Here is an 18,407-nt window from a genome sequence, read left to right as displayed (position 1 = left end):
TGGTCAGTACTTACCTGAAGTTATTCCAAAATATGAAACATGCGAATATCAGGTGATAATTAATGATTGATGTCAAATCAGAATCCGTTCTTTTCATCTTCTCAGTATAGTTTGCCTTGGACTGCGTGTTGCTAGCAACAGAACAATGGATGGAAAAATCTCGCGAGATGTAAAGCGTTTATGACGACATATAATTTATGACGTCATTGGATTGTCAATTGTCAAAACGTTGTCGCGTGACTTGTTGGGCACGGAAACATGTCGCTGTTTACATTTTCCCAATGGCTATTTACGTATAAACTAGACTACAACGATGAGCGTTTGAAAATATAACTTCTTTTACTAAAGGTCTTGTTGATTGAATTAAATCAGGCAATCGGATAGCAGAAAACAGAAGAACGGCATACTTGAGGCCAAGGGTGATATTTTTATCATATGGGAAGCCCCTGTTTTCAAATATGCATAAAAAAAAGAAAAAAAAATCTAATATATTCTAAAATTGGTACATCCAAAATGAAGGTTTCATTTAAGTTTCATTTTAAAACAAAAATAAACGTTACTAAATCGGGTTAGAGATTACAATTCTGAGATCCTCCGAAACTGCGTCTTGACCGCTAGCGCTAACTTTATTTGAAGTGAAATCTATGGCGCGGAAGTGAAATCTATGGCGCGGATTCAGGCAAAATTATTGAAAAAAAATATGCACGATTGACCTATGCAATATATTATCTCAATATCATAATGTAAATGCGAATACTGTGCATATTGATTATGTGTATATATAACGTGTTGCTGTTTTTATTTTCCCAATGGCTATTTACTTATAGACTAAACTACAACGATGAGCGTTAGAAGATTTAACTCCTTTTACTAAAGGTGTTTTTGATTGAATTAAATCTGGCAATCGGATAGCAGAAAACAGAAGAACGGCATGCTTGTTTGAGTCAAGGATGATATTTTTATCATTTGGAAAGCCCCTATTTTTTCCATTAAGCATAAAAAAGGAAAACATCAAGTATATTCTTAAATTGATGGTTTGATTTAAATTTTATTTTAAAACAAAAATTAACGTTACTAAACCGGTTAGAGATTACAATTCTGAGATCCTCCGGAACTGCGTCTTGACCGAAAGCGCTAAATTTACTTGAAATGAAATCTATGGCGCGGATTCAGGCAAAATTATTGAAAATTCTGCACGATTGACCTATGCATTATATTATCTCAGTGAAATCTATGGCGCGGATTCAGGCAAAATTATTGAAAAGTCTGCACGATTGACCTATGCATTATATTATATCAATATCATATTGTAATTGCGAATGCTGTGCATATTGATTATGTGTATATATATATTTTTGTATTTTGTACAGTTAAATAAACATACAATGTATATGTATTTAGATTTCTAAGACATGTGCGTTATTTTCTTAAATTGTACAGTACAAATCAACTGTGGTGAGCCACCTATATGGACTACGGATAACCAACACGTAACTCGCCGAAGTATGGCAATAGATAGTGGGTTCTTTCTGTAGACATTTCATAACAAATTTACTGCTTTTTTAAGTCAAAGATATAAAATTGATGAATAAATCAAATATTAACTTAAAAGTGTAATACTGAATATTTCAAACAATTCGGTGAAACATGAACTTCTACATTAGTTATGGTTCAAGTTAAGGCCTGAGTAGTTGTATGATAAAGTCAAGGTAATCTCGTCTCTCCGGAGCATATATATGCACAGTGAACCCTCAAAAATCCGGACGTGCGTATTCCAAGTCCAATATGTAAGTTTTCCAGATATTCAGATTTTGTTTAGGTAGTTAATAATCGAATATTTTTACCGGAAATTCCGTCCGGAGTGTGAGGTTTTCGGACTATTGACGTCCGGATTATCGAGGGTCCACATGTACACGTATATTCTTCGAAGACAGCGAAATCCATGCACTGGCTTCATCTCCCTTGTAGTCAATGCATCGGCTCAATTACATTTGCCGAAGAGAAAATTTTAAATTCAACGAGTATAATTAATTTAGCGCCAGAAACTGACAACAATCATTATTTGTTTTAATGACTACAAAAATTACGAAATAAATCAAAACTGATCATTTATTTAATAGATTTATTATATGTACATCTGAGCGAAATATTCATTTATCTTAAAACTACAATGTACATGTACTTGCCTCGGTCTCCTATCCTATCTTTTTTTCTTTTTTCTTTTTCTCTTTTTCTTCTTTTTATGTATATTATGTTTTTGGTCGTCATTGTTTCTTCGTCTTCTGCTTGCAGACTATTTTTTTTTTTTTTACAATTGCAGTATGTGTAATACCTTAAAATACCTTAGGATGATTTCTGAACACATGCTATGGCCTCTATATTCAGCACCTTCTTTAGCATCTTTCCCGATTTGGGGGGGGGGTCGATAATCATACAGTATATTTTCATTTTTCCAGTACTGTCGAGACGTGCCTCATAAAGTTTTGATATTTGGTGTATTAACGACTTCGGGTGGTAGATTATTCCATGGAGATACACTGCGGGAGCTAAAACAGTATTTTCAAATGTCTCTTTGATATCGACTTAGAGATTATTTGTAATACGTGCGGGCGTGTGAGGCCCGGGAGGGTAGCGCGTGCGGAGTCTGTGCGTTCAAGTATTAAAAAAAAATTTCCTCTTCCATCTTCCATTCGACATTTTAATGCCTTCCCTGAGTTACATTTTGTTAATTAGTTTTCTTATTTTCTTCCTTTTTTCTTATGGTCCGGTGTGTTCGTGGGTGTGTTAATTATATAGCGATATTTAATTAAGACAATCTATACTAAATTACTCTCTGTATTTATGACTTGACAAGCTGAAAAAATAAAGCAAATACTGTACATGTATGCCTACAATAACTAAAATATTATAGGCCTACTACATTGCATAGACCAAGATTGTACAAGAGACTTAATGTGTTGCTACCCAAATTGGTACACTTTTAGAAGATAATTTTCTCTTAACATTCAACAAATACATTGTAGATATCTAGATGCCATGTTTGCAGTGTAAGCAGTGCATTGGTACATATAAGTATAAACTGAGGGCTGGGGTTGTAAATCCGGTACAATCAAATTTTAAAACAGCAAATTCATTGATGAATTTAATGAATGTTATTTTTCTTTTTATACGGAGGTGGGGTTTAGTAATATTATTATTATCATTATTGTCATTCTTATTAGCTACGTGTAATTATTTTATAATCCGAAAAATTCAATTTCTGTTCCTGTGATTCAATCGTATGGTATGATTATATCGCGATACCTATAAAACGTAACCGGAAGTAAAGAGTTATCGCTCTTTTATTTTCATCCGGGCAACTTGTATCCAAAGCAATACCGAATACATTCTTCCGGCGGTTCATTTCTCTTTACGTGATTATTGTGGTTCTTATTTATTTAGCTTCAAAATGAGTCGGGGAAGCAACAGCATCCTCAGCGAGATAGAATGGGACGAAGGTTTAAGTATGCCCGTCGCCAACGCTGATAATAAAAAGCTGGAAGACCAGGTATGGGACGCGATTTAGAGCTCTGATTTGAGTTGATCAGTTCATATCGATTATTCTTCTTCGGTCGATCTGTGTGTTCATGTGACAAAACCAAACAAGCATATATATAGACAATATATCAAAATATTGGGAGTTTTTTATGAACCCGTTTTAAAAAGCCAATAATAAAGGTCAATATAATATGCATTGTTAATGTTATGACATGCAGAATAACAAACATTGTGAGTAATCTGAGTATGTGATTGTTTGGTCAAAATCTGGCGAACCATTGATTTGTTTAACGCTGTATCAATATGTTAAAATGAATACATTCAGAAAAGAATACGAGAATCTGTTCAATCAGAGAATGTAACCACCTCCCAAAACAAACAACACATGCATGATACATTTCTGTCTGTTTTTACTGAGCATTGAGGATCATACATGTAAGATATAACATGCAGAATGGAATATGTACAGGAAAGGAACATGATCTTGCGCAGCACATGATCTTGCACACTGGTAATTTAAGCTTATATCTGTAAAAGGAGCAGGTCGGTGTGACTTGTACATAGTATTAAATACCGTCTCTGTCACTCAGCTGACGGAGCATGCTTCTTTGGCTCAGTCGGTAGAGCCGTAGATTTCCGCGCCGGAGACCCGGGTTCCATTCCTGGTCGGGGCACTCGACAGGAATGTGTATTTTCCCTGTTCTTCTAAATTGGCAACCGACTAAATAAACCACGGTGGTGGTGTTTGGAAGGGTCTCGCATGTCTTAGGGGGCGAAGACTTCGAGAAAGGAGGGAGGAGTGTAGCAGGATTGGACTGGGTCGATCAACGGTGACCAGGTAGCTCAGTCGGTAGAGCACTCGGCTAGTATTCTGAGAGTTCCGGGTTCGAATCCCGGTCTTGCCGCTACATTTTCTCCTCTCCTGTTACATATCAATGAAGTAACAAACTTATTCAGACATAATAAGTATAGAATGGCAATGTAAATTCTAATACAAATTCAGTTTTTAGTCTAAGATGCAGACATACCATGTTACAATGGGGCTATACTGGAAGAATGACGGAAAGTGCCTTCTAATATAAAAAGTTGCCAACATTTTTTTATTTGACATTTTCAAAAATTGCAAACTGATTTATAATTCAATTATTTTGTTTTTCATTGAAATTTAAATTATCAGCTTAATAAATTGAATATCATTATATGATTAAAATTGAAATATAGTGTACTGCGCAAGATCATGTGCCTTGTTTACTTTCAGTTCCAACATGTGGTAAGGTCAATGTTTTTCGTTTATTTTTCGTAAACTGAAAAAAAAATACAATCCATTTTTGAAAGGTACTGAAAAACAAATGTTTTTTCCTTGGTGTCACTCTTAGGTGCGCAAGATTATGTGCCGACATTGTATATGTACTATGTATATAATGTGTAGTATGTAAAACACCATGAACCAAAATTACAGTATGTCGTGTAAATTTCTGTATGATCAGGAGAAAATATTTCTGATTTTAATACTTTTTATGTTTCCAATAAAAGGTCCAGCACAAACAGAAAAAAATTGTTTCCAACAAAAATGATGTGGAGGAAATTGAAGACCGGCTCCATGCAATGTCAGAGCACTTAAAGAATGTCAGGCAGGAACTTGGTCATACTCAGGTGAGCTTTTTGAATGCATTAATAAATGTCTAAATACTAATTTCCAAATGGTATTTATGATTGGGTTTCTTAACATTCCTCCATAATGTGTTTTTCATGGCAATTAGAAATTTTTAATTTCTGCAACTCAAAACTTAAATAACAAAAGTGAGGAATCAAGAAACATAATAATTTACATATCAATTGCACCATTGCATGCCTTTATTACCGTCAAAAACATTTTTCGCCTAAAGTTAAGGTTGAAGTTTGGAGTACGAAAACCTACAATGATATAGAGAAATTCACAAGCTACATATAAAACAAAAAAGTATGCATCACATGTATTATGTAGATAAAAATACTGTAGGTAGACAAACAACTCTCTTATTAGGCCATATTGGATTTGACAAGAAGAAAAAAATGTTTTATATGTTTATTACAATCATAATGATTATATCTTTCTTTGACAGGGTCTGGTCAGAGCCAGAACGAAGGAGATCGAAACAGAAAACCACATGCTCCAAATTGCTGAACGGGAAGAAGGAAGACTTCAACAAGAAATCAGTAAACTGGAGAAGGAGCTGGAAGAGATCAAAGAAAAGAAAAATATGTTTGAGGTAAGAGACATTCATATCATTCAAAACGCGTTTAGCGTGATGCATATTTTATTTAGACTGCAATCTTAGATTATTTTTTTTTATTACATATTTTGACAATCAGAAGCACCATTTAAAAGACTTGAAGTTTATAAGGATAAAGACTTTTCAATTGTGCATTTATGATTAATCTATTGCTATTTTACTTTTTGTAGAACAATATCTTCAAACAAACTCAGAAATTAGAAGAGATGAAATCTCAGATGAACTGGGATCAGCAAGCTCTGGAAGCTTGGCTTGAGGAATCAGCGAGGAAGGATGAGGATGCCATGGCCATACAGAAATATACACGTCATGATGAAAGTAAAATCAAGGTACCGTAAACATACTCATGGTAAAAGTAAATAATTAGAAAATTAAATGATAGGCTTAATTTAAGTAAAATCAATGTGAACATGTTTCTGGGTGAAAGTAATTTATTAGAAAATTATTAAATGACAGGCTGAATTTATGTAAAATCAAAGTAAAGATGTTTCTGGGTTAAAGTGATTAATTAGAAAATTATTAATTGTTCTGATTGGCAGAATTTATGAGAAAAGGTGAAGGGAATGTTTATGCTCTGGATAAAGAACATTCTTTTATTTATCAAAATCTTTCTTTAAAATTAAAATTTGCCATCAGAAAGCAAAACAGAATCAAAGGGAAAATCACACTTACTCTAATTAAAAGCTTGTTTGAAAAGAAATTTTTAATTAAATAATTACTTCTTTTTTTTTCCACATAATATACTGCAGCCTCCCAAAACATGCATACACATCAGACAGGCAACACCACATATATATATATATATATATATATATAGGAGGTCGTTCTTAAATGACCCTGGCTGTTAATAGGACCTTTATATAATCAACCAACCAACTTTAACACAATGTATTATGGGTTTGGATTGTTGTAGGAACTTTCCTTAAGGATGGTCAGGCTGACAGAAGAAAGTCAAAAGAAGAGGAAGGTCCTTGACCATGAGACCACCGATACCTTGACCGCCCAGATTGAGCTGGACAAGACCGCTGAGGATTTCAGACAAGCTCACCAAGAACGTCAGGAACTGATTGAGCAATGGGAGCACACTATTGAACAGATGCAGCGTAGGGATCACGAAATGGACATTCTGGCTGCTGTAAGTGTTCAATATATATTGTAAACCAAAGTTTGCAAAATTACTTATTTGCGGATTAAACAATTGAATGATAATTCCTATAAATAAAGATGATATAGATATCAATTTGCAGAGGTAAACTTTTGCGAATTTACTTCGATTGCAAAATTTGTGTAAGTCAATCGCACACAAAAGGAAGTTTTTTTACAGTACCTGATACCTCTTCTTAGACGTCAATAGCTAGCTGATGTTAGCAAATACATGGGTTTCGAGATCCTATAACAACATGGATAAAGTTCTATTTAGTCTCAAATAGTCTTACTATCGAGTGATAATGACGTCATCATTTTTATGTGATTTTTGTGATACCATAATAATTGGAAGATGGAACTAAATGACAGTAAATCATACCTTCCCACATTGACATGTTGATTGATCTTGAAACACCTGTATTCTGGTGCATTTTGTGTTGATAACTCACAGTTTTCTGGTTGCACTGCATAAAAAATCTTGGGTAAAATTTAAAAGAAGGTTAAGATTTACAGAATTTTAGTGTTCATTTCATTTGTGATTTTATGAAGCAATCTTAGATTTTTTTTTGTAATTAAACCTTGAAAGAGCTATAAATGTAACATATCATTTGAAATTATAATGTTATTGACACGATTCAAGATAAATTTTATCACGTAAGCACAAGAATCTACATTTCTTAAATCATGCATCTGTCATCTATAAGTCTAGTGTATATGTATTGTTAAATTAATAGATATTATTCTCTTAGGTTGCAAATGTGATTAAGGTGGCAGTGTACAGTAGATTTGAAAAATTCAGCAAAATTAAGTGCAGGCTTTAATTATGTACACACAGCTTTTTAACCTTAAATGACATCTATATCAAAGTATATATATTTTTAATCTACACAACATTTGCAATTGTTATGCAGAGTTCATTTTTGGACAAGTCTGCTTTTTGTGGTGTTGTGAGCCTGTAAAAACCATGGTAACCAAATTGGTTTTTTTGAAAAAATGCAAAAAATTGGGATTTTCAACCCAAAATTACACCCCCTCTAGGAGAATTTTTTTTCTTGAACACAGTTTAAAACCAAGCATCACTGCCGTGATAGCGGAACTGAGCCTATTTCGACATAGGTATATCATTAAACTTTTGAGCAATCTTACCTCGTACCCCGGCTATCAATTTCTGCTGCTACAGTATTGAGTTTTTCCATCTTAGACGCACATTCGGATATCCTCTAAACCATTAATCTCGAACCCATTTTGGGGAATTTCTTTATGCAAATGTGAAGCTTGCATATAATTCTCTAGATTGAATTCACCAATTTTAGGACATATACATTTTTTTAATTTTTTATGCATATAATAAAACAGGGGCTTTCTGCTTAATAAAAATCTCACCCGTGGTCATTCGGTCTTACTGTACACTGCTACCTAACTTATTAAATTCAAGGGTTTGTAAATTTTCGTTTATGTAATTGTTATTCTTAATTTGCAGGGCTTGTTATTAAGATAAACATAAGATTTTCAATAATATTTATTCATTTGATATTTCAGCAACTTGCACGTGTCAAGGCAGAAGTAAGGAAGCGAGAGGAGGCGATCAAGGAGAAAATGCAGTTTCTGGAAGGAGAAGTTGACAACAACAAAGAGCAGGAGAAGAAAATCTCCATCGCTGAACGTGTGGCTGCCAGGACACGTATCGAACATCAGGAGGCTGAGACCAATAGAGTCCAATTCTCAGATGAGGTATCAACTATGTCCTATCATATTCTAGTGTAAAAAATTGTGTTTTGACAATGGTTCAATTGAGTGTTGAAATGGGGTAATATACCATGGGGTCATGTATGTCCTGTCTTTGGGTTTACTACTCCTACTCCCTATTTGTGGCCAAATTCCATTCCCCATTGTATATCTCGTTAATTTTTCCCAAATCTATATCTTAATTTCCCAAATCAGTGAGTGTGACATGCATTTTGTGTGACAAACACAAAAAAAACCTGAAAATTGCAAGCCTGTACGTCATATTTTAGTATACATTCTTAGACTGCTTCTTATAGGGAAGCGTGATTGTTTAATTCTACCTTTTCCAAAATTTTCCATTAAAATTTCCTGCTTATATTGCACAAAACTTCCCAATTTTTACCAGGTGACAATTTCCCAAAATAGGCAGGAAAAAACTGAGGTTAATACAGAGGTATTAGCTCTTTAGTGTAGGTTTTGTTTATCGTATTCAATTGCTTTTTAGTTTTCTCTCAAAAATCTATTAGATCATTTTTTACGTGTATAAATTAAAGAAATTATGAAAATTTAATTACTAAAAAATTCAGGATTTTATCAACAGGTAAACTGTTTATTGATTTATCAATTATATTATACATGTGACAATTCAAGTTTTGACATTTTCAGTTGGATGCTCTCAAACGTACAGTTGATCGTACTGCAAATGACCTTGAAACCACAAGGTCACAGGTCACACATTTAAAGAAGGATGTACAGGACAAAACCAACAGGTAAGAAACAAATACACAATTTCTATGCTGTCTTTGCATATAACAGTTATCTGCCCTTGAAATTATGTATTGATGTTTACATAATTATTTGAAGTGCGAAAAAATACATATTTTGGTTGTGAAAATACATTGTTTCCTCAGTCTCAGAAAAATACAATGCATATATGTCCTCAAGAGCAACATCCTTACCTATCATAAACATGAAAAATGAAATATTGTTTCACAGAAAGAAAAAAAGATAGATTGATCAATTTCAATAAGTGCCTGAGGCTACCTGAAAAGAAATTCATTTTGAGCCATGAAAGTATATTAAATAATAAATACTGAATGTATCTCTCTCCATAGGCTTCAACAAGCAAAGGAGCTGAGAGAGACTCTTGTGGACAAACTGAAGATCGCAACTGAGTCGACTCTTAGTGCCGAAGAGAGAGCTGCTCGATTCGACGAGATGTTACAAGATGAAGATCGAACACAGCGCGAGATTGATCAGCAGCTGAAACATTTACGTGACCTTCAGTTCCACAAAACCCAGGAGTTGCATGATTGCAAAGTCAAGGAAAGGAACAAGGAAGCTGAGATTCAGGTATGTATTATTCTTTATTTGCATGTTAAAGAGTTATCTATCTTTGTTGGTACATGTAGGTAATGATTGCGACGTCATGTGTTTGTGAGTATCTCATCATACTTTTTATCCAAAAATGACATGAATTTTCGCTTGCAAAATAATGAAGCCACAATGGATACTTAAACATAAGGGAGTTAACTCTAGTAATGGACAAAGATGGAATTTGTGTATAATTTGTTATACAATACTCATGATAAGTTATGAAGTCCTTTGCCTTTTCTTGGGAACTGCTATAGGTCTTTTTATTAAATAATGTTTTGTGATTAAAAATACAGAAATATATTATAACATATTTACAACCAGGTTAATTGAATGAATATTTTGTTTAATATATAAACATAATTGTGATGTAAATATTTTACCTGTTTACAAATATTTCTTTTACAGGGAAGCCAAGCTGCCATCAGAAACTTGAACAGCAAGATAACAAAACTGGACACTGATTCTCTAAAACAGCAAGAGATCATCTACAACCAGGTAATTTATTTAGATACACGTAGGTCCATGATTTTTCTCCTGAAATTCAGACTACCAATGTTCATTTCTTAGAGGATGAGATTTTATGGAACTATATTATTGTCCCTGAAGTTTTTATTCTTACGAGTCTTGGTGAGCAAAAATCAGAAATTTGTCTCAATCTCCTATCCCCATCTTTTCAAAGCATTTAGAGTTGCCATCTGTTGGATTTTAATGGTGTTTTTGTTTTTAATTTGATGTGCATATCCTTTACAATTTTCTTTAAATTTTTCTTAGGATTTTGCTGTCCAGCAAGTAGAAAGAAGGATCAACAGGATTCAAGGAGAGCGCAGCAATGAGGAAAAAGTCCACCTGGAATCAAAAATCAAAGATCTCACTGATGATCTGGAGCAAAAGAATAACACCCATACTCTACTTACACTACAACTGAAACGACTTCAGGTAAAAATTTCACTAGTTTAAACAATAAAACTGCCTCCTAAGAATGGTTAGTTCCTTTAGCAAAAAAGAATATACCCCTACAACCATTTCATTAATTAATACAATAATTGATACCAAAAAAAAAAAAAGATGTTGCTAGTTAATAAATGTTTACTTGATTCTGACAGAAAATGTACCCAAATTCAACAATATAAACTTTTTCACCCCTATAATTTAACAATGGACAGCTCTAGTCTTTGATTTAGAAGAGCCTAAATGTGTTTTCAGCGGTGAATGAGTTAAAATCTCATTGAATTCTAAACTACAATAGAATGAACTCACAAACATTTCATTACAAATATTTCATGTTTGGTGTATACTTTGACAACCTTGATTCTCTATGACGATTTCCTTTAATGTGAAGTGTGGTTTTTTATAGGATGATATACGTCGTGTCAGGAGGGAGCTCGAAAAGAGAGGAGCTGAGAAAAATGATTTCACAAGTAAGATCGAGGAACTGAACCTATACAACGATAGCTCAGAGCGCGAACTGCGCAACATAATTTCATCCAAGCAGAACTTGATGGTGGATCAAAACATCCTGAAATTAGAGATCAAGCGTTTACGTGACATGCTGCATGGTCGGGCTGACGATGTCCTCAATATGGAGAAACGACGACTTCAGCTAGACACTGTAAGATATTTTAGAGATTTGTAATTAGTAGATGATATGTTCAAGGATACCTTATAGGCTAATATCAAAACAAGAAATTTATATCATCTAGAAGAGATGAATTGCACATAACACTTCAAAGTTTTACTGATGAACTGAAGCGAAAATGAGATTTACCTCCCTTAGAAGGTTCTGTTTATTCGTTTAAAAATTATGAAAAAACATTTGCCTTGAAATTTTCTTTAAAATAAATATTTACTTGTGATATATAAGCCTGCACCATAAAAATGCCTTATTGAGGACAAAAATTGTTACTTGGTTCTGTCACCACATCCCATATCATTTACTGTTTAATGGAAGCAGAGGAAATTTCATGTCATGCCGATTATCTGTAAATAGTATTCAACACCTAGTATTCATGTGTTGCAAATCTGTGCAGGAATAACATACTATACATAATTAATTAACACCTGTATCATAGTATTATTTTGACGTTCCACACAGGCCATGAAGGAACGAAGACATGAAATAGGCATCCATACCGAGATGCTCCAAGCCCAGATAAGGGTGGCAAACGAGGAGAGGAGCCAGATTAGCGCTGAGCTCCATGAGCGTATCTCCAAGATCGACAAACTGAGGAAAAGGTAAACAGATCTTTTATTAAGAATCAGAATCAAAAGGCTGATGGTGATGTCATTGTTTTGTGAGAAAAACACACATCGTTTTATTCAAAAAGTATAACGTAATGCTCACAAAATAATGCATGACATTACAATAAATGCTTATCTGTAAGGGCAGATAACTCAGTAATATGCAAAAACACATTTTGAAACAGCATTAGAAATAATGTATACAAGCCATTGAAATAAAACAGTACATGTACAATGCTGCTTGCAAATGTTTGAGAGATTATGGCGATTATGACGATTGAAGAAGAATGATTGACAGGTTATTTGGTGGGGAACAATAAAGGTTGGTTCAGAGGTAGGTTTAAAAGTGTAAACTGAATTTTTCAGGTATGAAATCCTCATGGTCTCTATGGCACCCCCAGAAGGTGAGGAGGAGAGATCTCAGGCTTATTATGTGATTAAGGTAAGAATTCATAGAAAAATCTACCATAATGACCATCTCTGTATAATGACCACCTGCTTAGTAGGACCATTATTTCTTTATGCTTTCAATGGTCATTTTAGATTAATTTGACTGCCCTTACTAGTTCAAATTAATGTAAAAAAGACCTAAACATAAAAGTAAAAGATAACCATGCAGCCTGGTACATTCTGAATCCAAGTTTTTATTTCATGTTAAAATCGCTCAAATTTTTAAAAGTTTATATCATACAGTTATGTAAAATGTTATCATTTTTAAAAAAAAAAAAAAGTTAAAAAACACTGTAATATGATTAATATTTTATCTTTTATATTTTCCTTTAGGCTGCACAAGAGAAGGAGGAGCTACAACGCGAGGGTGATGACCTTGATGCTCGTATCAGAAAAGCGGAGAAGGAAATTCGTGCTCTGGAGAATACACTGAAGCTGATGAACAACCGGAACGAAACTTACAGGAAGAGCTTTAACAAGGTCACAGACCAGAGTACGTAATTTTTACATCTTCGTAGAAAAATTATTCTTACAGATAAAATACCAGGTCTTTCTACAAAATTCATAGGATTAATCCAAGACGATGACTTTGATCTCTCAAACTTTTGGAAAATTAAAATAAAGGATGTCATTTGTATGCCTCCTTTATTTTGTCTTTGCATTTGACAGAGTTATCTCTCTTGTGGGTAAGTATCCATTTTGACATTGTTGGGTTTTTCAAGGAAACTCACATAGTTATCTCTGATAAGTATGAAGTTACGCTCGCAAATAAGTGTTGTTACGATCAATACCTACTGGCAAGGGCAGATTACTCTGTAATATGAGACGGAATAGTGTACTCGTATCAAATCCTGTCTTGTCCCACTGCGTCGCTCGTCCTGTTCAGATATTATTGTGAGTTTTATTATTTTGAAAGAATGTTTTCTGAATACTTCAAGCTAAACGAATTTGCTTGTGATCCTGAAAAATCTTATCTAAAATTTTCTTGCCTACATTGCAGGCGACGACATGGAGGAGAAACAGCAACTAGAGGAACAGATGAGAGCGGTGATGGATAAATACAAGTACAAACGGCGCCAGATCAGGGAACTTCAGGAGGACTTGCAGGTATTGACCGAGTCTATACATGTAGACAAAATAATCTAGTATTAATTACTTAGTAAACATGTAGACATATTAGAAATGATTGTCAAAAAGTCTCAGCTTTATGAGTGCTGAGTTGAGGATTTCCATAAAACATGTAACATGAACATTGTTTTTTCTCATAGTCATTTCCACATATTAATTTCATTCGTTTTTTGTTTTTGGTGTTTTTTTTTCATTGTTTTTTTTTCTTCATGTATTTCTTTAATTTTCTTCCTGCTTATTATTCATTGGTTTTTTTGTTGATCATGAGATTTATTGCAATCTGTTTTGTAATTGTAGACTATGAGCAATACTCTGGACAACCTTGTTAGAGACTCCGGTGCCTACGAGGAAATGATTGATGAAAAGAAGGTATAGGACTTAGCCGTTATTTATCAATATTATAGCATTAATTTTGCTTCCTCTTTAATATGTTGTTTTTTGTTCATAAAAGACTATTTTATAATATCAAAGTACATATAACCTATAATCTTAGAAATTATAGTCATAAATATGAATAAAAAATTTTTAACTCTGTTAATTTTCGTCAGAAAGAAGGAATGATTTAAAGAGAAAGACTTTATTGATTTTGATAAACGCATGCAGTTCTAGTATTCTGTATTTGTACATTTCGTAGTTATCTGCCCTTGCGAGTAGGTATTGATAATGACGTCATGAGTTAAAAGGGTATTATTAAAGTATTACAATTCAAAGAAAAATACATGAGTTCTGCTCACAAAATAATGATGTCACAATGGATACCTACCCCACATGGGAGGTAGCTCTACAATATGCAAAGATTGATTTTAAATATACTTTGAAATGATTATTTATTATAATAATTTTATTTCTTTTAAACAGAACAAGGTTTTACAGCTCACTAAAGAGATTGAAGACCAGAGAGCTAAACTGGAGCGAGCCATGAAAAGTGTAAGTGATATACTACCAATTGTTTAGCGGAAAGAAATTGAATGAATTAAAAAAAAAATGGTAATGTCATAGCCCTTGAATATCATTTTATAAAGTGTTTGAATGATAAATGCCAGAATTTTATTGTTTAAATTTTCTGTGTTTCACAAATTCATATTTTTCTAAAAAAAATTTTTTCTTAAAATATCTCCTTATAGAATTCCAAGTATGCAACAATTTCATATTTTTTTGAAATATCTCCTTATAGAATTCCAAGTATGCACGTGAGTTGAGATCTGCCAAAAAGACCAAAGGAGAAACCCCGGAAGAGGTTTGTTGACATTGGTTTTATGGATATAAGGATACTACGATTGATGCTTAATATTTATTTTTTGCATTATCTGCAATTATTCAGTTTTCATGGGACAGGTATTATTTAAAGAGAAAGAGAATATATATAATTTCATAGAAGATGAAATAGAGAAAAAATTTATATACTATTAAATAAAAGATGAAATACAAATTAATATTTTGGGAAATGACAGTGGTGCCCTTTTTTACCTATATATTTGGTAGTGATTTTTTGGAATATCATATTTTTTTTATGAAAAACAAAAAATACTTGAAATCTATTTAAATAAAGATAATTGATAATTTCCATACAAGGTAGACATTATTGGAATTTAATATCTGTTTTCAGCGTGACTTCCATGTCCGAGAACTTCGGGAGTTCAACAAGTCGATCATGTCCCAGATTGGGGATATTCTGCAGACCCATCCGGACATAGGAGAGACTGTCCATCTGTACTTCTCACAGGTGGGCCTTTCAATATTATTTGTATGTTAACTCACCCCTGAAGACACCTTTAGACTCTTCTAAATCAAAGACTAGACCAGTCCATTATGAAATTTCAGGGGTGAATGAGTTAAATTCAAGTCAAATTAGATTGAAGTATTGAACATAATTATATATGAATGTAAAGTTCTTGTGTTACTTTATTTTGCCCTATGATTTTGAGAAAGGAAAATAAACTAAATGCATAACTGGCAATTTTCCTATTAATGATATATTTTTCTGATTTCATCTGGCAAAGTTGTGGAAGATTGAACGTATTGAAAATCATATAAAAACCTTTATTGCAAAATTTCGTAATTTTAGATCTGCAGAAAACCAATTATCAAAACAACATTTTTGTAGCAGAAATATTGTGTTTTTGTCATGTAATCAAATGTATTTGTAAAGACTAATCTACATATACCGTTTTCATATTTTTGACTGTAAATAGCTCAACACCTAGCTTCTGTATGTTCCTGTCTCTTCACAGTATTTCTTTGGATTGTATTTCAACTTTATTTTGTTTTTAGAAGTCTTCCCTCTAATAATTGATTTTTGTTTTCAATTCTGTAGGCGAACTTACCACCGCCCACTCCAAGAGCTGGTGGTCGACAGCCTGGAAGTGCTCGCTCCAGCCTGACCTCGGCTCGTAGTAGTGTTGGAAGTCTGAAGTCGCCCCCTAGTGGCAGTAGCCGACCTACCCTGGTACAGATAGGGGCAGATCTAGGTACATTACTGAATACTAAAGTTGCAAAACCTTGGGAAAAAAATCCTCTAATTCCATGGATCAATCTGATTAATATCATGTCTAATGTCCACATCGCTGTCTTAATGTTTACATTGTTGTAGTAAACCTCATAAGACACATTTAGATGTGATTGAGTTAAACCCAAATTTAAATATCTGGTACCCTACCAAATCACTAATCTGAGACTGAAAACCATATACAGACTTTTTAAATTCATTCAAAATTAATAACTAGCAAAGCTCCACCGTAACAAAATATGATACAAATTAAACGAAAATTGGTTGAATGAATAATATCATTAATCACTATATGTTTCCTTGTTGTTTTACAGGAGCAATGCGTTCCCCGGCTAGTTCTCGTAGCTCCAGTTCCATGTCCAGTGTCCGAAGTGGACACAGCCGGACAGGGGCTAGCTCGCGACACTAGCCCCATATGTCCAAAGTCGTATGTCGCTGCGGCACTAGTGTATGTCCCGTGGCTTGTGTCACTGTGTCGTCACGACCAGTTTATAATATTTGACTGTGATATGGTTTTATTAATATATATCTATAAGTACAGAATTAGACACTCCTATCCTCTTCTTATAGTAAATGCATTCCATTGTTCATCAAGCCTATTAACAAAGTTTAGTTATGTTGATGTAAAGATAAATGATTTAAAAGTTTGTGAATGTGATGAGCCAGGATTTTGATTTTTGTAATGTTTTGCTTTAGCAGGAGCTTGAGAATGTCTATTTCTTAAATTACGCTGTGGAAAAAAAGTAGTAAGAATGACTTTTTAAGTGAATTGTGCTTGGCTTGGTATCACATACATGTACAAAATCACTTTTCCCGTCAAGAATGATGGTATTTTTGAAGCTTCAGGCAATAGGTGCATTGCTAATACATTTATATAATACCTATTTGCAAAACTTTTCATATTTCTCATTAAAAACTAATGTTTTAGGGAAAATTTAGTGATTATTATATGAAATACATTTGGCAAAGTCGTTGATAGAAATTTTTTCTTTCAATATTTTCTGAAGCCATTCTTTTTCACTGTGTTAATATTTATTCAAAATATTTAAAAGTATCATTTGCTTATACATTCACAATTGTAGGTATACTCTACCTATGCCCAGATGATTTTTGAAAAAGAAGAATCCGTCCATCAATTAATGTTATACTAAATAAATAGATATACATTTATATTATTGTATTAGTAAAAAGATATTTTAAAAGCATTCCGTCCCTTTATTTTAGAAAAATATGTAAGAAAAATATGTACACCTGTCAAAATTATGAAGGCTGCCTTTACATAAATTGTAAAGATATGAACATTCAGTCATATATGAATATTGTATGAAGTAATTACGTCATATATGAATATTCTATGAAATAATTATTATATTATTGTTAAAAAATATCTTAAATATTTTTCAATGCATTCCATGAAAAAGGTAACAATAATAAACACATTGTCTCTACATTTTTTGTTTGCTTGATTCACTTTATGACCAGAGATTCCGTATTTGACCAAAGACAGTTGAAATTTTGAAAAAGAGGCCAATCGTCCTTAATGGTCATTAGACTGATGGCACAATACAACACCTCAAAGAATATAGTAGTGGGAAACAATTAAGGCAATACAAAAGAACATTCTTAATAGAAGAACTTCAGGGCCATAAATATCTTGAATGAAGGTCCAGGTCATTCATTTTAATAAACATAGCGCCCCTCTATGCTACAAGTCCAATATCGGGTCTCTAAGCCTCTTGGCTAAAAACAAGAAGTTGTTTACAGATTTTAGCCTATTGTTTTCGTTATGTTTTTTTTATAATTCTTCTGCACAGAAAGTTGCATACAAAGGATCTGCTAAATGGTTAGAGATATACTGGTGAACATGTCACCATATTGTAGGACCTGAATTGAAGGTGTGACAGCAGCATTTTTATGTTGGTCAAAAATCCAATATGGCCGCTATGACCTGACTTCCGGTTTTAAACTTCGTTAACTGCTTGTCGAATTTCTTTCTGCTTTGGATGTGCTATTCAGAATCAAATAGC

General features: G+C 33.3%; 1 protein-coding gene across 1 annotated transcript; it reads left to right on the top strand.

Moving 5' to 3' along the window:
- Nucleotides 1-3,347: 3,347 nt before the first annotated feature.
- Nucleotides 3,348-17,847, top strand: LOC138308246 (coiled-coil domain-containing protein 39-like). The gene is made up of 21 exons (XM_069249234.1): nucleotides 3,348-3,547; nucleotides 5,071-5,190; nucleotides 5,640-5,786; nucleotides 5,981-6,139; nucleotides 6,724-6,945; nucleotides 8,496-8,687; nucleotides 9,348-9,451; nucleotides 9,797-10,034; nucleotides 10,464-10,553; nucleotides 10,830-10,994; nucleotides 11,413-11,667; nucleotides 12,151-12,290; nucleotides 12,663-12,738; nucleotides 13,080-13,239; nucleotides 13,747-13,853; nucleotides 14,172-14,243; nucleotides 14,733-14,801; nucleotides 15,049-15,111; nucleotides 15,481-15,597; nucleotides 16,189-16,342; nucleotides 16,695-17,847. Exons 1-21 carry the CDS (start codon nucleotides 3,449-3,451, stop codon nucleotides 16,787-16,789), a joined length of 2,844 nt encoding a protein of 947 aa, XP_069105335.1. The 5' UTR covers nucleotides 3,348-3,448; the 3' UTR covers nucleotides 16,790-17,847.
- Nucleotides 17,848-18,407: the final 560 nt, after the last annotated feature.

Source organism: Argopecten irradians, chromosome 14 (assembly GCF_041381155.1).
Source record: "Argopecten irradians isolate NY chromosome 14, Ai_NY, whole genome shotgun sequence".
Classification (NCBI taxonomy): domain Eukaryota; kingdom Metazoa; phylum Mollusca; class Bivalvia; order Pectinida; family Pectinidae; genus Argopecten; species Argopecten irradians.
Note: the sequence above shows the minus strand (reverse complement) of the source record. Positions and strands in the feature narration are given on the sequence as shown.

Coding starts and splice junctions, on each gene's coding strand:
- LOC138308246 (XM_069249234.1), top strand. CDS start 3,449: ATGAGTCGGGGAAGCAACAGCATCCTCAGCGAGATAGAATGGGACGAA. Junction 6,946..8,495: donor AAATGGACATTCTGGCTGCT/GTAAGTGTTCAA, acceptor TTGATATTTCAG/CAACTTGCACGTGTCAAGGC. Junction 12,291..12,662: donor ATCGACAAACTGAGGAAAAG/GTAAACAGATCT, acceptor TGAATTTTTCAG/GTATGAAATCCTCATGGTCT.